Source organism: Bos taurus, chromosome 11, assembly GCF_002263795.3.
Source record: "Bos taurus isolate L1 Dominette 01449 registration number 42190680 breed Hereford chromosome 11, ARS-UCD2.0, whole genome shotgun sequence".
NCBI classification, from domain to species: Eukaryota; Metazoa; Chordata; class Mammalia; order Artiodactyla; family Bovidae; genus Bos; species Bos taurus.
Genome location: NC_037338.1, coordinates 25,000,599 through 25,023,482, shown reverse-complemented (window position 1 = coordinate 25,023,482; position 22,884 = coordinate 25,000,599). Strand labels below are relative to the sequence as shown.

The 22,884-nt window shown below is 38.1% G+C and overlaps 1 protein-coding gene across 9 annotated transcripts in view; it reads right to left on the bottom strand.

Annotated features, from left to right (window-relative positions):
- The window catches only part of MTA3 (metastasis associated 1 family member 3), a 212,957-nt gene that overhangs the window by 76,300 nt on the left and 113,773 nt on the right, over positions 1-22,884 (bottom strand). For all 9 annotated transcript variants that reach the window (XR_003037047.2, NR_198884.1, XM_024998519.2 and 6 more), the window contains exons 5-6: positions 10,458-10,521; positions 8,127-8,244 (exon numbers count right to left, since the gene is read on the bottom strand). Coding sequence is in view for 7 of the 9 variants with exons in the window: in XM_024998519.2 (XP_024854287.1) it covers positions 8,127-8,244; positions 10,458-10,521 (182 nt within the window). In the remaining 2 variants the exon portion in view is untranslated. The remainder of the gene's footprint in view (positions 1-8,126; positions 8,245-10,457; positions 10,522-22,884) is intronic.

Sequence of the window (22,884 nt, the reverse complement as noted above, 5' to 3'; positions counted from 1 at the left end):
AATTATGTCAATATTAACCAACATTTATTTTGTGCTTACTATGTCCCCATAACCCTTTACAATAGGGTTTCTCTGTAAATAGCGTATTGGGGGAGGGGGGACCAATAATTGTTGGGTGGGTGTAATCCTGTGTATTAGAAGATATTCAGCAGCACCCCTGATCTCTGCTCACTAGATTCCAGTAGCATCTCCCCATCCTCCAGCTGTGACAACCAAAAATGGCTAAAATGTCTATAGACATCATCTCATGTCCCATGGAAGACAAAATTGTCCTGGGTTACAAATTAGTACTTTTATACAGTTGCAACCAATTATCTACCTGCACTACTTGTTATGGTCTGATGTTTTTCAGTTGATTAACATCCACCACACTACAGGAAATACATTCTGCAAAATTCAGTTCAGTTCAGTCGCTCAGTCATGTCCACCTCTTCGCGATCCCATGAATCGCAGCACGCCAGGCCTCTCTGTCCATCACCAACTCCCGGAGTTCACTCAGACTCACGTCCATCGAGTCAGTGATGCCATCCAGCCATCTCATCCTCTGTCGTCCCCTTCTCCTCCTGCCCCCAATCCCTCCCAGCATCAGTCTTTTCCAGTGAGTCAAATCTTCGCATGAGGTGGCCAAAGTACTGGAGTTTCAACTTCAGCCTCATTCCCTCCAAAGAAATCCCTGGGCTGATCTCCTAAATAATAGTACTTATGAAAAGATAGGACAAAACTTTAAAGACCTATGAACTTGGTAACCAGAGCTCTTAAAAAAAAAAAAAAAAAGTAGCAATCATATAATAAAAATACCAAAACAGTTAAATCTCTACTGACATTTGTACTAATCACAAAGGTCAGTCAGTCCTTTATCTCCTTAAATCCTGGACTTCTACTTCCTCTACTGAGATGTAGGTCACTGTGTACAGTTTCAACAAAACTGAAAATAAAATCAAGAGTGCAGGTTTTTACAAAAATTGGGGAAAATATTTTTCATCCATCTGTAACTCCAAGATGACACATACACTTTCAACACAGTGAAAGCACCCCCGTCTTTGAGGCTACTACTTGCACTGGAGGATGGTACTTTAGTACAATTTTCATCTTTTGTTTTTCTTAAACACGCTTCATCTGTGAGAACAACTGCTTGGAAAGGCCTCAGATAACTGACATAATTTCCACACTATACTGATACTTTTCTATTGACTGTATATGGGTTAATTCAAGTTTTAAGAGCATATAAGGACACATCCTAAATTCCCAAATACAGACGAGAGCTACTTACTTAGTAGCAGCAGGCAGCGGTGGCCCAGCAGAAGCAACTGGAGTAAGCAGCGGGCGCTGCGTTAAATGCTTTACAGGAGTTACTTCACTTTATCACCACAACACTCTGATGTGTTTTAGAAAAAGCAATGGGTACTTGGAAAGGTTAAATAATTCTCCCAAGGTTATTCAGCTAAAATATAGTGCAGCCAGATTTCACCCAAAATTGTGAATCCAAAGTCATTTTCCTTTAATAATTTAATGTTATAATACTTTTTAGTTTCTTTCTTAAAATTCCAGTGTTACAATACAACTAAATAATAATTCAAAACTTACTACATATGACATCTTTTTCTTTGGAAAATTCTTTAGCTATTTATTCAAACTCAATAAAGATTTTAAACCTTAAAAGCAACTTTTACCTTCGTTTGCAAGCTACATACTCATCTTCCCAGATCTTGTTAGACAGTGTTTGTTTCCAGAGTTTGTTAGACAGTGGGTAGCCATAAATGAATTTTTAAATTCTGAAGCCACAAAAAAGAAATATTCACCAGCAAGACAAATGGCACAACAATGTCTTAAAATTCACCAGGACACATTCACAAAGAAAGCAACCCTGTAAAACATTCTGGCATGGTGCTGATGCTTCCACCTCCTTAGGATATTAATTCAAGTTCTACATCCCATGCCAATGCATACTGGAATCTGGCCACTGGTCTAAACATATCCATTTAAGAGGAGCAAAAGGGTTATTAGTATGCACAGACCGTATCAAGCCCTAAATATCTGTTCTTAAAATGATGTTTTCTATTACCTGATTTCTCTGCAAATAGGTACTAGCTGTGAATGAGTTTCTGTGATGGCAATGTCTGTGTTTTTCAAACGTGTTTTAACTGACAATGTATCTATCTGCCACCCTAACTCCTTCTCCTCAGAAAATACATTAATTAGAAAAAGGAGGTTCTTAGGACTTCCTTGGTGGTCCACTGATTAGGAATCTGCCTTCCAATGCAGGTTCGATCCCGACCCTCAAGAACTTCAAATCCTCACTACGATATAATGTAGAATAAACTACTGCATTTTATATGTGATTTTATTTCCTTAAAAATTTTTTGTCTACTTTAAGCTAGGTAGATATGCTTTCCAATTACACAACTCTAACCAGCTTTATGCATCTCAGGGGCAATATCATATTTAAAAATTTTTCAGGTAGGTGGGAACTCATGAGATTTTGTGAGCTGATTTTTCTGCCCACTATAACCTTAAATACCCCAATTTTATTACTTGCTTCAGCATTTATCTTTACATGAGCAATACACAAAATTTTCTAGGCTTTCTATACACTTAGAACATAAGCATGTTCAGTGCTGAAGAGAGAATCAGACACTTGAAAAAAAAAAAAGAAATTAGAGCATTCCCAGATGGTTAGGGGTTATTTAACTTATATGCAGAGTACATCATGAGAAACGCTGGACTGGAAGAAACACAAGCTGGAATCAAGATTGCCAGGAGAAATATCAATAACCTCAGATATGCAGATGACACCACCCTTATGGCAGAAAGTGAAGAGGAACTCAAAAGCCTCTTGATGAAAGTGAAAGTGAAAAAGTTGGCTTAAAGCTCAACATTCAGAAAACGAAGATCATGGCATCCGGTCCCATCACTTCATGGGAAATAGATGGGGAAACAGTGGAAACAGTGTCAGACTTTATTTTTTGGGCTCCAGAATCACTGCAGATGGTGACTGCAACCATGAAATTAAAAGACGCTTACTCCTCAGAAGGAAAGTTATGACCAACCTAAATAGCATATTGAAAACCAGAGACTTCACTTTGCCAACAAAGGTCCGTCTAGTCAAGGCTATGGTTTTTCCTGTGGTCATGTATGGATGTGAGAGTTGGACTGTGAAGAAGGCTGAGCGCCGAACAATTGATGCTTTTGAACTGTGGTGTTGGAGAAGACTCCTGAGAGTCCCTTGGACTGCAAGGAGATCCAACCAGTCCATTCTGAAGGAGATCAGCCCTGGGTGTTCTTTGGAAGGAATGATGCTAAAGCTGAAGCTCTAGTACTTTGGGCACCTTCTGCAAAGAGCTGACTCATTGGAAAAGACTCTGATGCTGGGAGGGATTGGGGGCAGGAGGAGAAGGGGACGACAGAGGATGAGATGGCTGGATGGCATCACTGACTCGATGGACGTGAGTTTGAGTGAACTCCAGGAGTTGTTGATGGACAGGGAGGCCTGGCGTGCTGCGATTCATGGGGTCGCAAAGAGTCAGACACGACTGAGTGACTGAACTGAACTGAGATGATTAGGATTTGGAGCTTTCACTGTCACGGCCCAGGTTCAGTCAATGGTCAGGGAACTGAGATGGCACAAGCCAAAGTGTGGCCAAAATGTTTTTAAATTAACTGATTAAAATAAAAAATTAAAATGCTTCAATAAATATATATATACAAATTTTAAGATGAAATTAAAAATACAACATTGTAAATCAACTATACTTCATAAAATATATTCAATTTTTTTCTATAAAAAATGAGAGAAAAAGAGCTACACAATCAGTAGCTCATTCAGTACTACATTTTAAAAAGTCAAATAAGAGACAGGGTGCTCAGGCCTGGTGCACTGGGATGACCCTGAGGGATGGGATGGTGAGGGAGGTGTGAGCAGGGTTCAGGTTGGGGAACACATGTACACTCATGGCTGATTCATGTGAAAGTATGGCAAAAACCATCACAATATTGTAAAGTAATTAGCCCCCAATTAAAATTAAAAAAAAAAGAAAAAAAAGTCAAATAATAAAAATAGCACAAAAGATTACATGAACAATACAGTCTACATAGTTTTGAAAAGGGGAGAGATCAAAGTTCAGGGAAGAGTAACAAAGGGCTGCTGAGGGGGTGGAGAGTGTGGGCCAGGTGCTGCGGACACAATGCGCTAGGGGCACTCCTGGCTCTCGGTCTCTGTGGAGATGGACTTGCTGAACATCTCACAGAGGGCCATACATCTGTCCAAAACTCAAAGAACTGCACACAGAAGTGGGTGAAATGCACTACATATAAAGTATACCTTAACTGAAACAAGGAAAAAAAAATCTGTAAATGATTACTTGGAAGCCAACTGTCATTTTGTATAAAATTTCAGACACACCACCTTCAGTTCAGTTCAGTTGCTCAGTCCTGTCTGACTCTTTGCGACCCCATGAATCACAGCACGCCAGGCCTCCCTGTCCATCACCAACTCTCGGAATTCACTCAGACTCACGTCCATCGAGTCCATGATGCCATCCAGCCATCTCATCCTCTGTCGTCCCCTTCTCCTCCTGCTCCAAATCCCTCCCAGCATCAGAGTCTTTTCCAATGAGTCAACTCTTCGCATGAGGTGGCCAAAGTACTGGAGTTTCAGCTTTAGCATCATTCCTTCCAAAGAACACCCAGGGCTGATCTCCTTCAGAATGGACTGGTTGGATCTCCTTGCAGTCCAAGGGACTCTCAGGAGTCTTCTCCAACACCACAGTTCAAAAGCATCAATTCTTCGGTGCTCAGCTGTCTTCACAGTCCAACTCTCACATCCATACATGACCACAGGAAAAACCATAGCCTTGACTAGATGGACCTTTGTTGGCAAAGTAAAGTCCCTGTTTTTCAATACGCTGTCTAGGTTGGTCATAACTTTCCTTTCAAGGAGTAAGCGTCTTTTAATTTCATGGCTGCTATCACCATCTGCAGTGATTTGGGAGCCCAAAAAAATAAAGTCTAACACTGTTTCCACTGTTTCCCCATCTATTTCCCATGAAGTGATGGGACCAGATGCCATGATCTTCGTTTTCTGAATGTTGAGCTTTAAGCCAACTTTTTCACTCTCCACTTTCACTTTCATCAAGAGGCTTTTGAGTTCCTCTTCACTTTCTGCCATAAGGGTGGTGTCATCTGCATATCTGAGGTTATTGATATTTCTCCCGGCAATCTTGATTCCAGCTTGTGTTTCTTCCAGTCCGGCGTTTCTCATGATGTACTCTGCACACACCATTTTACAGCTTAGCAATTTCATTTCTGGGAACATGTTTTCCAGTTATATCCAGAGTACAAAATTATCCATTATCTAAAGGATACTCAATGCACTTTTGTAAAATTTAAAGATCAAATGCTTTCAAAAATAAAACAATAAAGTCTAAGATCAAACATTAAGGACTATATAAATATCTGAAATTATTTTGGGAACACAAATTGATTTGTACAGATCAGAATGCCAATAAATGCAATCTCTCAGCCTATAATGGAGAAAGAAATGGCACTCCACTCCAGTAATCTTGCCTGGGAAATCCCATGGACAGAGAGGAGCCTGGTGGGCCATAGTCCAAGGGGTTGCCAAACAGCAGCAGCCTATAATAAACTACTTACCATCTCTTTAAAACACACACACACACACAAAACAAAACAAAACTTCTAAACACAGTTGAGTGCAGACATGGCAATCTGTTCTCAAAGCTTAGTCATTACTGACTGACCTTTCCTGGTACTGAGTTCATAAAAATGCAGAAGTCTGCAACCTCGTGTTATCCACAGCCACCCATCTGCCCACCACGGACAATGATAACCCACCAACCACACTGGCTACTATGGTTCACAAACTCCACCTTGAGTTGATTTAACTTTTCTGCATATACTTCCTATTGGAAAGCATGGTAAAGAATGCAAATTATAAAAACTTTAGGAATAATTTCTAAACCTCTCTATGACAAAAATTCTAAATTTCTGTATAACAAAAATAAATAAAACATTTAAATATAAAATCATTAAGATTTTTTAAGCGAGGAGGTAACAGGTGCAATACTCACAGACAAATACTTCTACATTTGTTTATCTTTAATATGCAAAATACTCTTGCCAATACATATAAATAACCAATAGAAAATACGCAAGAAATTTACAGAATAGTTAAAAATAACTAAGGAAAGCATAATTTCAACTTTTAAAAATAATAATAAAAAAAGCAACAACAAATGAAAAGCTAATACAAAAATGTGACAAAATGGGGGCGCTAATAATCTATCAGTGAATGCATCTGATTTGCTCATACAAAAATTACAAAAATTTTTGAAGGGCAAAGTGGCATTTTTAATACTTCCAGGAAGCTATGCTTGAAAAATGTTTATGCAGCATAAGTATGTGTAAAGACTTTCTAGCAGTATCATTTGCTCAAAATATGTAGGGACTTCCCTGGTGCTCCAGTGGATGACTCTGCATTCCCAATGCAGGGGGCCGAGAGTTCAATCCCTGGTCAAGGAACTAAGATCCCACATACTGCAACTAAGCCCTCGCACTTGAGTGCCCCTGCTCCCCAACTAGGAAAGCCTGAATACCACAATGAAGAGCCTGCACGCTGCAATGATGACCCAGTGCAGCCAAAGTAAATTTTTTAAAAATGTAAACACCTAAATGTCTATCAACAGGGGTACTGGTAAAGGAAATTAATTATGCCATATCCAGGCAGAATTAAGAACTCTACAGTCACAAAAAGAATAAAGCACTCTTCTCGTTAGGAAAGATGCAAAAGATACACCATTAACTGAAAGAAGCAGTTGCAGAGTAACCTGCAACTTGCCACTGCACAAGGACCATTCCTAAATGGATTATGAGCCACTGCTGTTACCAAAAGAAAATATGGGTTTTGGCTTTTTATACTGTTCATGGGGTTCTCAAGGCAAGAATACTGCCATTCCCTTCTCCAGGGAACTATGTTTTGTCAACCTGCAGACATGAAATTAAATGACGCTTGCTCCTTGGAAGAAAAGTTATGACCAACCTAGACAGCCTATTAAAAAGGAGAGACATTACTTTGCCAAAAAAAGTCCATCTAGTCAAAGCTATGGTTTTTCCAGCAGTCATGTATGGATGTAAGAATTGGACCTTTAAGAAAGCTGAGCACTTCTGAACTGTGGTATTAAAGACTCTTGAGAATCTCTTGAACAGCAAGGAGATCAAACTAGTCAATCCTAAAGGAAATCAATCCTGAATATTCATTGGAAGGACTGATGCTGAAGCTGAAGCTCTAATACTTTGGCCACCTGATGCAAAGAACTGACTCCTTAGAAAAGACTGATGCTGGGAAAGACTGAAGGCAGGAGGAGAAGGGGATGACAGAGGATGAGATGGTTGGATGGCATCACCAACTCAGTGGGCGTGAGTTTGAGCAAGCTCCAAGAGTTGGTGATGGACAGAGAAACCTGTGCAGTCCATGGGGCCACAAAGAGTCAGACACAACTGAGTGACTAAACTGAACTGAAATACGGGTTTGGAATGAAGAAAAGGGTGTGGTGTTCATTTTCTATATTACACTTTATTTTGTGTTTCATTTTTTAAATGTTAAGAATGTTTTACTTTTCAAATCAGAAAATAAGGGTTTTAAGTATACAGTTATGACAGAAAAAAGAAAAATTAAGTCTTGCTAGGAAGATATGCTTTTAAAATGTAAAGTTTTGAATCTCTCTGGTCTACAAACTTCCCAGTTCAGCCAAAATCCCCACCAGAACTTAAGTGTTCACTAGATTCCATGGCTACCTCAGATAGATGATGTGAAGGCACACAAATCTCAAAGCATGAGTCTGTCACATTACAATACAAGTTCAACAACATTAACGCTCTTAAAGTTGTATTTAAAAGAAAAATACAGGTAGAAAACTCATGAAAATGTGAAATGAAAAATGAATAATTGATCATATAAATGATTATTCATTGCTGTTTGTTGTATTTCTAAAATTGGAAGAGGTCATTACTTTTAAACTGTGGCCTGAAAGTTGTTTTTTCCATCTGATGAAAATACTCAAGTTTCAAGGAAATTTGTTTTCACAGGATTTGAAACTCAAAGAAAAACATACCTTCTAAGAGCATTTCTGGAATGTCTGCTTGATATCTAGGTCCCACTCTGATTTCACCTTTGTCAGCTAATAGTGTTTTCACTGAGGGATCATAGACCAATGAATAGAAAAAAGTATCCTGGAAAAAAAGATGACAGAAGACAGAAATATCAACATAAACGTAATTCCTTCTACTTTTTATAAAGCAATAAATCCAGTGTCATAATAATGAAACCATAAAAACTCCACAGAGCATAAAATTTCATTTTGGTGAATAAATTCATAAATCTTTAAGGAGAGCATAATGTTACTATCATCAGGTAAACAGTATAAAATTAAATTAAATGAAAACAAATAGCTTACAATTGAGGTGGATAATAAAGTGTTACTATTATTTGTTTAGTTAGTCTAACAGAAAACGATTAATTGCTCTAAAAGTTAAGCTAAAGTCAAATAAAGACCACTGAAATCCAGTGGTCATTTTAAAGCTGTAAAGCCCACACCAAACACTAAGGGTGCCTTCATAGACGTGTGATACTCTTACTTTGACACTGCCCATCCCACATTTTATCAAAAATATTAAAATGCAGACACATTTCACATTAAAACTATAGAACTTAGTTTATATGCAGTTTACTAATGTGTCACACTATATACACTTAATTACAATTATCTATTTAATTACAATTATCCATTAATTATAATTCTGCAGTTGTCCTTTAAATTCTAAAACATATGTCTATATGGGTAAGCATATAAACCTAACTATACATTCTATCAACACCAGCATACCCATCTAACTTTCCATGGTCACTTAAAAGAGCAAACACCCTACTTACTGGACCTAAAGGATAAAATGACCTATAGCCACCAGTCTTTAGCTGAATTCTGCATAACCACTAGAAATCATCTGAACCAGCAAAGTCTTGCCTTTTGCTCCCCCCGATCTCCCTGCCCCATGGATGTGAGGGTCATCTACTGCATGACTCTCCATATTAAACCCTGAAAGGGCCCATTAAAGAACAGTAGATTGGTAAAGGACTGAGGTTAAAAAGCAAGAGGATAGGAAAAAAAAATCCTAAAGACTTGGCAAATTTTCATCTACTACAATCCTTAGCAGATACAAATTGTTAACAAATTAGAAGGTAACAAATAGCATCTTTTAAAAACAAATCAGAGGATTTCCAAGTGGCCCAGTGGTGAGGCCTCTGCACTCCCACGCAGTGGCCTGGGCTCCATCCCTGGTCGGGCAACTAAGATCCCGCAAGCCAAGCCACGCAGACACAGTGCAGCAGTAAAAGTCCGCTCTCGGCGCGGCCAAATACAGTGTAATATACTAAAATATATTGGCTATTTCTTCTTTTTATTTCTGCTCCTGTGAACAAAAGATAATTTCTGAGCATCATCAATCCATAGTATCCATCATTCTGTTTGACAGACTGACAATAAACCCTTCTTTTTCAAATTTCACAAGACTATTAGCCTTTTTTTCTGCTTTGAATACTTACTTTCCTTCTTATTAGGTTTCTGGTGCACAGTAGTTCTACATGTTTGCATCAGTCTTTTTCTGTAATTTTACTTCATTTGAGATAAGGGAGCAACACTTTCGAGCATAGAAAACTATTTTTTTTAAAAGAAAATATGTCCCTTTAATTTTGCTTTTTAAAATATATATGTAATGAAGATTCTGGGAAAACAAACACTATGAAATTATGAAGGTTAAATACTGAACCATCAATAAATAGTAAAGTATTTTCCCCACAACAAAACTGATAAAAGTCACATAAAACTGCAAAATGTAAAATAGTCTGCTTACGAGAATCTCCTCCCTTCAATGGCGTCCATGCTCTAATTCAATTTCATAAAAATGTTTATGACGTCTCTTGAAGGTTACAGAAAAATTTATTCTTAGGTGACAAAGTTTATTAGGATTCTAGTAAAGGAAGCAGACCACCAATGGTAAAATTTTATCTGCAAAGAGCCTAAAAGAAAAGCTATTTACTTCCAAAAAATTTTTTTAAAAAAGGGAAGAGGATCAAGTATTTTTATTTATTTCATAAAGCCCAAATTAGTTTGCCCCTCCAAAAAAGTTCTTTCACTACCAATTCAATCATTTGCTATACTTTACCAACTTTTCATTGCGAAGCAAAGATAGACCTAAGGAGTTTTTGCCAACTTTTATCTCAGTTAACCAGAAAAATGAAATTACCTGAATATATTCTAATCATTATACTTTTACCATAATATTGTTCTCATTATGCAATAATTTGTTAGAAGAAGAAATAATACAAATGTATAGGCTTTGTATGAAATAGAGAGGGAAAAACACACACAAGTATAATTGTGAATTACCTCTTTATCAAGATATGACAATACTGACTCTGTCTCATTCAGAAGGGCAACACTGCATTTCCCCCTGTTGAAAGAGAAAAAAAGTGAATAAATGCAAGAAAAGCCACTTTGCCTTCACAGAGATGATATACACAAAGTTAGGAACATTCAAAATGTAAAGGTAGTATTAAGAAACTAGATGACAGTCAGGAACATCTAGACATGCATACACTTGGACTTACTCTACAACTTGGTGTCATGGAACCTAAAAAATAAGGCTGTAGACATTTGTTGAGAGGCTAACCTGGGGAAGGAACAGTGTTAGGTAGTAAATCCCTATAACATAAAACATTTTATAGGTATTTCCTAACTCTTTAAGAAGAAAAGAAGAATACAGTGTAATCTTCAGACAAAGTTAGTTTCTGAATCTGTAGAGAGTTAATATGAGGTAATTTTATACAAGGGGTTTTTAAAGAAATCACCATGTAAACCAGTGCCTAAAATAACCTTCAAATTTTTATAGTAGCCACTGCATACAAGAACATAAAAATAATACACATTTACATCAGGATTACCTGATGTAACTATACCTTTATTGCTAACTTACCTTTATTGAAACTGCTCGAAAGACTAGTTAAAATTTAAACACGAGGAACTCCTATAGAGCAAGGGGCAAATAAATATCGACACATTCATGGATCTTGAAGTCTCATGGCATTTACCTTTGATCATAGCTGGGTGTGTACTTGAAAATGAAATGCTGTTTAAAAAAGGCCTGTCTAGACCTGAGAAAAATTATGGTTATTCACGTAGTGGCATTTAATACCACTTTTAAAATTATCTTCCCAGTTTGAAAAACTCAGTATAGCTACTAATTTGACAGGAGAATTCTGAGAGACTATTCAAGTTACAGATATTGGTCAGGACTCACAAAATACTTTTAAAATGTCATAATATCACTTGGTTTTCTAAACAAAAATCATGACTTGCTCTCCACGAATTAACATGTAAAAACAAATGCATCAAATACACATTACATAGGAAGTTTGTTGTTGGATTACCAGAGTGAAATACAGTTCAAAGGAAAAAATTACCAAAAGCAAAACACGAATGCATAAGTCAAAAACTACACTAAGCATTTTGCAACTGTATATTCCTTAAACTTAAATTGAAAAAAAAAATGTTTTCCTCTCATCAAAATATCTTTCTCTGTTAATCATCTTAGATTGATATCACTTCAAAAGGTTTGTCCTGTATACGAGACAGCAAAAGAGACACTGATATATAGAACAGTCTTTTGGACTCTGTGGGAAAGGGAGAGGGTGGGATGATTTGGGAGAATGGCATTGAAATACGTATAATATCATATATGGAACGAGTCGCCAGTCCAGGTTCGATGCACGATACTGGATGTTTGGGGCTGGTGCACTGGGACGACCCAGAGGGATGCTATGGGGAAGGAGGAGGGAGGAGGGTTCAGGATGGGGAACACATGTATACCTGTGGCAGATTCATTTCGATGTTTGGCAAAACCAATACAATATTGTAAAGTTTAAAAATAAAATAAAATTAAAAGAAAAAAAAAAAGGTTTCTCTGAGAGCACGTGGTACTTCTACACTATCCTGTCAAATCCGTAATTCGGTTACTTCGAGTTATGAAGGTTTTCTGTTTTTCCAATGTATTTTATTCGTGCATAGTACTGAAGCAGAAAAAATAACACCATTATTTCAGTGAATATAACACTCAAAATCAATAATTACCTGATATGCTCATGCAAAGGACAGAATTACAAGGGGAACTGCTCTGCTGCTGTTAGCACATCTACGACTGCCACAGAAGAACTTCTATGACCCATGAATATGTGCTCACACATGCAAGAGTGCTTAAGGAACAGACGGGATTTCCAAAAATAGTTTCATTTACTTCTCTTGCTTCAGCAACAGCTGACAAAGCAATATTTCTAACATTTAATACTTATTCCACCTAGAAATCATAAAATCTTTTTAAGTTCTCTATAGTCAGGTTTAAAAAAAAATGGGGAGGAGCAGATGCTATAAATGTTATTTTAATAGGTATCACTTGAATTTTATAAGATAACAGACACTACAAATTCATAAAAAGAATACAGCATAAAGGTGCCTCCATACTGTCTGAAATGATAAAAGATTTTTTTTTTTTAAAGAATTATTTATTTATGGCTACGCTGGGTCCTCAATGATGCATGCAGGCTTTCTCTAGCTGCAGTGAGCAGGGGCTACTCTCTAGTTGCAGTGTACCAGCTTCTCTTGTTGCGGCGCATGGGCTCTAGAGCACAGGTACACAGGCTTAGCTGCCCCGTGGCATGTAGAGTCTTCCTGGACCAGGGATCAAACCCCATGTCCCCTGCCTGCATTGGCAGGCAGACTCTTAACCACTGGACCCCCAGCAAAGTCCATGAAAAAAGATGTTAAACTGAATCACTAAACCGTTATTTTCATATTTACATCAGGAGGTAAGGAAACATTGGTTATACTGGTTTTAGAGGCCCAAGATGATTACAAAACCAATAAAAGGACAGCCATCCCAATCAATCTAAAATGTAAGATATTTTCGGAAGTACAGATTTTATGCAAAAAGGAAAGGATAATAGATGATTTTAACTTATAATTTTTCTTTAATGTACCTATACTGTACCTTTCCCATTAAAAACAAAAACGTGACACTTAACTTTCCATGTGCATATATTAACAGCTAACAAAGTAAGAGGCTGAGTCAGGGTTATTTTGTGAAGTAAACATGAACATGTAATTAACACGTGTACCGCCACCCCAAGAGTTGTTGACAAAGTAGTTTCACTTAAAAAAAGTAGTCTGACTTAAAGTGTTGGCTTCCGTTATGCTGAACAAATCTTGGCTCACAGGAAAAACATGATAAATTTTAAGCTAACTGCAAACTAAAGGAACTATTAACAAATTCTGAATATAGATAATGCAATTGTTTTACCCTGAACCTCAAGCAATGAACCTGTGTCTCTTGCACAGCACTTTAAACCATAAGGAATAAAGATATGAAAACATTAACAATATAAAACATAGGAAAGACTGTAACATTGAGAAAGATCACTCAAGGCCCATTCATACTGCTTTTCGACAGGAGCACAGAATTTCTAGAGATAACATATTTTCCCACGTATCATTCAAAAAGTTTTTTTTTTTAGTATATTTTATTTCAAAATATATATATAAATATTATATTTCAGAAATGGCAGAGTACAGGGACAGAGAAAAATGTGATTATTACAACACAATACAGTCCCGTGTTTAATGGCAGGTACTGATCAGCCTGAAATCTGCTGTTTCCTTAACAAGATGCTAGCATAATCCCACAGGACTCAAAAACCTTATGTAAAATGTGCACCCAGGTTATTTTTCCTCTTATCAAAAGATGTTACCCATTTGTACAAGTGGAAAACAAGGAAGTTTAAATTAGCATCCATTTTCCCCACTATCTGAAGGCTTTCCTTCACTAACACACAGAAGTACAATGGTCCAGGACCTGGAAAAATGAAACTTTCTTAGTGTCGCACGAAGATAATTGAATTCAAATATCTTGGAAGGAATCCAAGCATCTATGTGGTTAACAAGCACGACCAGGTGATCCTTAGGCACACTGAACATGAATTTTAAACCTGCCTTGTTCACTGAAAGCCATTATTTCTTCATTAAAGAAAGGTATTTTTCCATTTAAAAAAAAGAAATCTTGCCATTTGCAAAAACATAGCTAGATCTAGAGGGTATGAAACAAATCAGACGAAGACAGACAAATAGCCATGTGATTTCTCACTTACATGTGGAATTTAAAAAACAAAAAAATAAAACAAAAGGAAAACAGACTCACAGAGAACAAACATGTGGTTGCCAGAGGGGAAGGAAAAGAGATGGGGGCGGGCAGTGGTGCATGGGGGCAAATAGGTGAAGGGGACTAAGAGGTACAAACATCCAATTAGAAAATAAATAAGTCATGGGAATGTAATAATATAGAGCATAAGGAATATGGTCAGTGATATTATAGTAACTTGGTATGGGGGACAGACAGTTTCTAGTCTTATTGTGATCATCTCGTAATGTATGCAAATGTCAAATCACTATGTAGTACACCTGAAACTAACATAATGCTGTATGTCGATTACATTTCACTTTTTAAAATATGCAAAGAAATAATTTGCTGTTGTGGTGGGGGGAAGACTCTCAACATTCTTAGCCATTAGGAAAATGCAAAATCAAAAACACAGTGAGATACAGTTCACAGAAAACCACAAAGATGGGCTAAAATGAAAAACAGACAATAACAAGTGTTGACATGGATTGGCAAAACTGGAACACTAACACTTTGCTGGTGAGGATACAAAACTGTGTAGTCACTTGAGAAAACAGTTTGGCAGTTCCTCAAAATGTTAAACACACAGCTGCCATCTGATTCAGCAATTCCACACGTAAGTATAATACCATGAGAAAAGAAAACATAAATCCACACAAAATCTCGTGTACAGACATTCACAGCGGCATTATTTACAACAGACAAAAAGTAGAACAATCGAAATTTCCATCACCTGATGAACGAGCAAACAAAACGTGCAGTTCTAGCCCAAGTCCAAAGGCCTGAGACTCAAGAGTGCTGCTGCTATGAGTCCCAGAGAGGAAGAAACCGCGGCCCCAGCTTCATCAGTCAGAGGGAGAATTCTCTCTCCTACCTTTTTGCTCTTTTCAGACCCTCAACCGAATGGAAGAGGTTTCCCTCACACTGGGAAAGACAATCTGCTTTACTCAGTCTACTGATTCAAATAATCTCTTCTGGAAACACCCTCATGGACACACACAGGGTTTTTTACCAGACATCTGAGTATGACAGGAGCCCAGTCAAGTTGACCACTAATTTAACTACCACAATATCTCAATAAAGTCATTATTAAAAAATATATATATATTCTTCTTCATAACTATCAAGGTCATGAAAAACAAGGAAAGACTGGGACATTCTACAGACCAGAGGAGATGATGAAGACATGATGCCTAAATGCAATGCCAGGGTAAATCTGGGAACAGCAAAAGGACGTCAGAGAAAGAGTGATTAATGTCTGGATACAGTCTGGAGTGTAGTAACACAGTAACATATCTGTGTGAATTTCTTAGTTTTGATGAAGATGGCATGATTAAATGAACTGTAAACATTAAGCAAGACCTGAGTGGAGAGCACATGGACGCTCTCTGTGCCATCCTGGAAGCTTTGTCTGCAAACCAGACAGTACCCCAAATCAAAAGGCTCACTTTCTAAGACTCCCTCCTTTTGAAAAAGTGGCATGTGTGTCACTGATCTTATGAGTCTGATATTAGCCACAAACTGAATTCTGAACATTTTTTCATATAAAGAATTACGCCTGGTTCTGTGATTGAAATTCAGCAAATAGTTTTATACACCATTTAATCCACTAAACACAATGAACAAATTTTTTTTTAATGAAATTTTAAAATGCAAAATGCTTTCAGAAGATTATGTTTCTCAACAGCAGGAATGTAAGATAGGACAAAAGAAAAGATTCAAAATTCTGAGGGAAATTATTTCCAAACCAGAATTATATCCCTAAACAAATCATCAGTCAAGTGTGAAAAACATTTTCAGATAAGCAAGGACTAAAATGTTTTACATTTTAGAAGATTAATCAAAAGGAAAACGCAAAACAATGATTAATTCCAAGGAAAACAAAAGGTTGTACAAGAGACAATTATGTGAGGAACATTTATGTGCTCATAAAATACAGAGACATTAAGTTAAATAAAATTGTGATATGCTGGAAACACAAAAGGGAATGGAGAAGAGGAAGCAAAGAGACATTTTCAAAATTGAAAATGAATAGTGGCAGTGTAAGAGTAGTATAAACAGCAAAGTCAGCGTTAGAGAAGTTGAAAATAACTGCACAATGGGAACCAGCCACATAACTGCCTGAGGTAATACTAGACAGCTGTATTAGTATATTTAAAGTGAAGGGGGAGGGTCCTAATTAGAGCAAGTATATAAATTCATGTGTATACACACACACGTACATACACCAAGGGAGCAAGAGTTATGATGACATTAAATCAGGTTTTCTCAACCCTGGCAGCACCACTGGCTGAGTCAGTAGATGATAGAGGAGTCCTAAACCAGATGCAAACCCAAAACTGTCCAGCCTCTGTCAAATGTTCCTTGGGAGACAAGAGTGCTCCTGGATGAGAACACAATATTGACTAATGGTTTTCTTAACTATATCTTACTAACAAATATTTAAGGACTGACTATATAAGCGAAAAAATATAATTTTATACAACTTTGGATTATTAAAAAGAGGAGAATAAAGGAAAAAGAAATCTGGACACTTTTAAGTATTCCTATTCAAATATATATTTTCTGTTGTTAATACTACTTTAACAGATGTTAACAAATAAAAGTTAAAGCAGGCCCCCAAGAAACAAAACAGAAAAGCTGAAACACCTCTGTGAGTAGGTAAGCTAGAAGAATGAAAAACCAAGAAACCAAGGCTGAGCTTAAGGTAACAGCTCAGTGGATTCTGTGAAGAAACACGACAAGCAGTGTTTTAGAAAGCCCCCTGTGTTTATGGCATGTGGAGAGAACCAAAGCAATAAGATATGAATCCCTGATACTGGAGATATGATAACAAACATGAAAGAAACTTTCAAAGAGAAATTCAAGGGAAAAAAATCCTCTCTTGGTGCCACTTTCCCTTTCATAACTAGGAGAAAGTGAAATGTTCAAAAGGCACTAGGAAGTTCCTCTTCTCCAAGACAAGATGACCAATAAACTGTTTTGATACTAAGAAAATCTCATAAGCGTTTATTTGCACAACCATGTGGAACACCAGTACAAAATGTAGGCTATTCTGTGGTATACACCCAGTGCTTTTCTTCATTATCATTTTAGTTGCAAAAGAAAACACTTCAACCACCAAAGATTACACAGCATAAACACAACAGTTGAGAAAAAATGTGCTAAACATGTCGACTTAAAAATGTTAAATTATGGTATGATTTTTCTCGTTTTTCCTCTAGTCCTGCTTCTCCTAAAAGCCTAAACACACTAGGTAACTTCTTTATGCTACATTCATCTCTTAAGTAGCACTACTTATGGTCTCAGTAGCACTCTTTTGGCTAATTCAAATTTTGTTTACAGATACCAAGAAAGTCACAAAAATCTAACATCTTAAAATAAAAATACTGGCACAACAAAATGTAGAGAAAGAAAATTGCTTTTATTAGTTTCTTTAACATTAATAGTCAACTCTAGAGAGAGACTGCTAACTCACAGTGGAGTTCTATTTTATTATTTATACACTTTAAACTTAACATTACTAAAACAGGAGGGAAGTGGGCAGAGCACAACCTTTAAAAGAATGACAGAGCCCGAGGACACAACATGAACTGATTAGAACCAAACAAGCCCAAGATGGCAGACAGTCGAAGTCCACTGGACTCTGAGCCTCAGTATACTCTCACTGTAATACATGCATGCTTAGTCACTCAGCTGTGTTCAGCTTTTTGTGGTCCCATGGACAGCAGCCCACCAGGCTCCTCAGTCCATGGGGATTCTCCAGGCAAGAAAACTGGAGTAGGTTGCCATGCCCTCCTCCACAGGATCTTCCCAACCCAGGGATCAAACCCAGGTCTTCCACATTGCAAGCCAGATTCTTTACCAACTGAGCTACCAGGTAGCAAACTGAATGACACACCCACAGGCACCGTGACATTTCCAAAGTCGGCCATAAAGGTCAAAAAGTGCATGGTGGTGCAATTTCTGGAAACCCCTCAGTTCAGTCGCTCAGTCATGTCCGACTCTTTGTAACCCCATGAATCACAGCACGCCAGGCCTCCCTGTCCATCACCAACTCCTGGAGTTCACCCAAACTCACATCCATTGAGTCAGTGATGCCATCCAGCCATCTCATCCTCTGTCGTCCCCTTCTCCTCCTGCCACCAATCCCTCCCAGCATCAGAGTCCTTTCCAATGAGTCAACTCTTTGCATGAGGTGGCCAAACTACCGGAGTTTCAGCTTTAGCGTCAATCCTTCCAAAGAATACCCAGGGCTGATCTCCTTTAGGATGGACTAGTTGGATCTCCTTGCAGTCCAAGGGACTCTCAAGAGTCTTCTCCAACACCACAATTGAAAAGCATCAATTCTTTGGGGCTCAGTTTTCTTCACAGTCCAACTTTCACATCCATACATGACCACTGGAAAAACCATAGCCTTGACTAGATGGACCTTTGTTGGCAAAGTAAAGTCTCTGCTTTTAAATATGCCATCTAGGTTGGTCATAACTTTCCTTCCAAGGAGTAAGCGTCTTTTAATTTCATGGCCACAGTCACCATCTGCAGGGATTTGGGAGTCCCAAAAAATAAAGTCTGACACTGTTTCTACCATTTCCCCACCTATTTCCCATGAAGTGATGAGACCAGATGCCATGATCTTCGTTTTCTGAATGTTGAAATTTAAGCCAACTTTTTCACTCTCCTCTTTCACTTTCATCAAGAGGCTCTTTAGTTCCTCTTCACTTTCTGCCATAAGGGTGGTGTCATCTGCATTATCTGAGGTTATTCATATTTCTCCTGGCAATCTTGATTCCAGCTTGTGCTTCTTCCAGCCCAGTGTTTCTCATGATGTACTCTGCATAGAAGTTAAATAAGCAGGGTGACAATATACAGCCTTGACGTACTCCTTTTCCTATTTGGAACCATGTTGTTCCATGTTCCATGTCGAGTTCTAACTGTTGCTTCCTGAACTGCATATAGCTTTCTCAAGAGGCAGGTCAGGTGCTCTGGTATTCCCATTTCTTGAAGAATTTTCCACAGTTTATTGTGATCCACACAGTCAAAGGCTTTGGCATAGTCAATAAAGCAGAAATATGTTTTTCTGGAACTCTCTTGCTTTTCTGATGGTCCAGCAGATGTTGGCAATTTGATCTCTGGTTCCTCTGCCTTTTCTAAAACCAGTTTGAACATCTGGAAGTTCACGGTTCACGTATCGCTGAAGCCTGGCTTGGAAATCCCTACTCCTTGCCAAAATGGTTGGAATACTCCTCTCACTCATTAGCCTATGAAATATCCACCCCCGCCCGTCCCCCACGTATAAAAACTGACAAACCCATACCCTGTGCCTCTCTCGCCTTCTGAGATGGCTCACACCATGGAGTGCGTTTCTTTCTAAATAAATCCACTTCTTATCTATTACTTTGTCTCCCACTGAATTCTTTCTGCTATAAGACATCAAGAACTTCAGCTTCATTAAGCCTGATACAAGGTGTGTGATCTCATTAAAAGACGGTAAATTCAAATCCCAATCAGAGTTACGGTTTCATTACTACTTAATTATCAATAGACACAAGTCTGTAAAAATTTGTTTTCTCTGAAGATTTTAAAAAGGTCTCAATAGAGACATCATAAATTCACAAATTACAAATCCTTTCAGTTCAATTCCCCTGCTTTGACCAATATAGAAACATGAAGAAAGAAATACAAATACAAAAAATATAATTAAGACATTTTCTACTGTTTTACTTTGTAATTTAATTTGTACACAACCTCATAGTTCAACATGTGAAATGACCTAGGCACAGATTTGCTCTTTGCAGTACTATTTGTAACAGTAAAAGACTAAAATGAAGCAAATATCCATCAATTATTGGATTACGAACAAAGTGAGTAAAGGTGATGGAATTCCAGCTGAGCTATTGCAAGTTCTAAAAGATGCCATGAAAGTGCTACACATTCAATATGCCAACAAAGATGGAAAACTCAGCAATGGGCACAGTAAAGGACAGAAATGGTATGGACCTAACAGAAAAGAAGATGTTTAAAAAAAAGGTGGCAAGAATACACAGAAGAACTATACAAAAAAGATCTTCATGACCCTGATAACCACAATGGTGCGATCACTGGACTAGAGCCAGACATCCTGGAGTCCAAAGTCAGGTGGGCCTTAGGAAGCATCATGACGAACAAAGTTAGTGGAGGTGATGGAATTCCAGCTGAGCTATTTCAGGTTCTAAAAGATGATGCTGTTAAAGTATTGTACTCAATATGCCAGAAAATTTCAAAAATTCAGCAGGGGCCACAGGACTGGAAAAGTTCAGCTTCATTCCAATCCCAAAGAAAGGAAATGCCAAAGAATGTTCAAACTACCACACAACTGGACTCATCTCACATGCTAGCAAAGTAATGCGCAAAATTCCCCAAGTCAGGCTTCAACAGTATGTCAACCGAGAACATCCAGATGTCCAAGCTGGATTTAGAAAAGGCAGAGGAACCAGAGATCAAATTGCCAAAATCCACTGGATCACAGAAGAAGCAAGAGAGTTCCAGAGAAACATCTACTTCTGCTTTACTGACTATGCCAAAACCTTTAACTGTGTGGATCACAACAAACTGTGGAAAATTCTTAAAAGAAATGGGAACACCAGACCACTTTACCCGTCTCCTGCGAAACCTGTATGCAGGTCAAGAAGCAACAGTTAGAACTGGACATGGAACAACAGACAGGCTCCAAACTGGGAAAGGAGTACGTCAAGGCTACATATTGCTACCCTGCTTCAGTTCAGTCACTCAGTAGTGTCTGAATCTTTGCAACCCCATAGACTGCACAAGCTTCCCTGTCCATCACCAACTTATTTCCTTTAGGATTGACTGGTTGTATCTCCTTGCAGTCCAAAGGACTCTCAAGAGTCTTCTCCAACACCACAATTCAAAAGCATCAATTCTTTGGCGGTCAGCTTTATCACCCTGCTTGTTCTTTACGTCACCCTACTTATTTAACTTATATGCAGAGTACATCATGAGAAATACCGGGCTAGATGAAGGAGATTCAACCAGTCAATCCTAAAGGAAATCAGTCCTGAGTATTCACTGGAAGGACTGATGCTGAAGCTAAAGCTCCAAAACTTTGGCCACCTGATGGGAAGAACTGACTCCCTAGAAAAGACCCGGATGCTGGGAAAGTTTGAAGGCGGGAGGAGAAGGGGCCTACAGAGGATGAGAGGGTTGGATGGCATCACCAACTCAATGAACATAAGTTTGAGTAAGCTCCAGGAGTTAGTGATGGACAGGGAAGCCTGGTGTGCTGCAGTCCATGGGGTCACAAAGAGTCGGACACTACTGAGTGACTAAACTGAACTAAAATGAAGCATAAGCAGGTATCAAGATTGCCAGGAGAAATATCAATAACTGTAGATATGCAGATGACACCAACCCTTATGAGAAAGCAAAGAGGCTAAAGAGCCTCTTGAAGAAAGTGAAAGATGAGAGTGCAAAAGCTGGCTTAAAAGTCAATATTCAAAAAACTAAGATCATGGCATCCGGTCCCATGACTTCATGGCAAATAGATGGGGAAACAATGGAAATAGTGACAGACTTTATTTTCTTGGGTTCCAAAATCACTGCAGATGGTGACTGCAGCAATGTTATTAAAAGACACTTGCTCCCTGGAAGAAAAGCTACAACCAACCTAATCAGCATATTAAAAAGCAGAGACATTACTTTGCCAACAAAGGTCTGTGTAGTCAAGGCTATGGTTTTTCCAGTAGTCATGTATGGATGTAAGATTTGGACCATAAAGAAAGCTGAGTGCTGAAGAATTGATGCTTTTGAAATGTGGTGTTGGAGAAGACTCTTGAGAGGCCCTTGGACTGCAAGCAGATCAAACCAGTCAATCCTAAAGGAAATCAATCCTGAATATTCATTAGAAGGACTGATGCTGAAGCTCCAATACTTTGGCCATCTGATGTGAAGAGTTGACTCATTAGAAAAAACCCTGATGCTGGGAAAAACTGAAGGCAGGAGGAGAAGGGGACAACAGAAGACAAGATGGTTGGATGGCCAACTCATTGGCCACGAATTTGAGCAAGCTCCCAGAGATGGTGAAGGACCGGGAAGCCTGGCATGCTGCAGTCCATAGGGTTGCAAAGAATCGGACACAGCTGAGCAACTGAACAACAAGAATAAATTAGAAATATAAAACAGCTATTGGACTGAATGAGACACATCTTTATGACTTGACAAGCACAACATAACAATGTCATAATTTATTTCACTATCTACTTAAAGACACTAACACATATACCTCATTGCTTCTATACACATTGTTTCTAGAAATAAACATAAGATTCTAGGAACATTTATGAGCTGGGGACTGTATAGAAGAGGAACACTTTATTATTTACCCCACATTTTTATTTCTGAACTATATACATTATGTATCCCTTCCCCTCAAAATGTTCAAGTTTATAAATGAGGGCCAAATCAGTTTTCCTTAATCCTGACAACAAATTCACTGGTTTTGGATCGTAGGTTAGTCCAAGCATTAATCCAAATTGGGTAACTATGCCCAATCTCAGTAATTCATAAATTCACCATGGCAATCTATTTCCATCA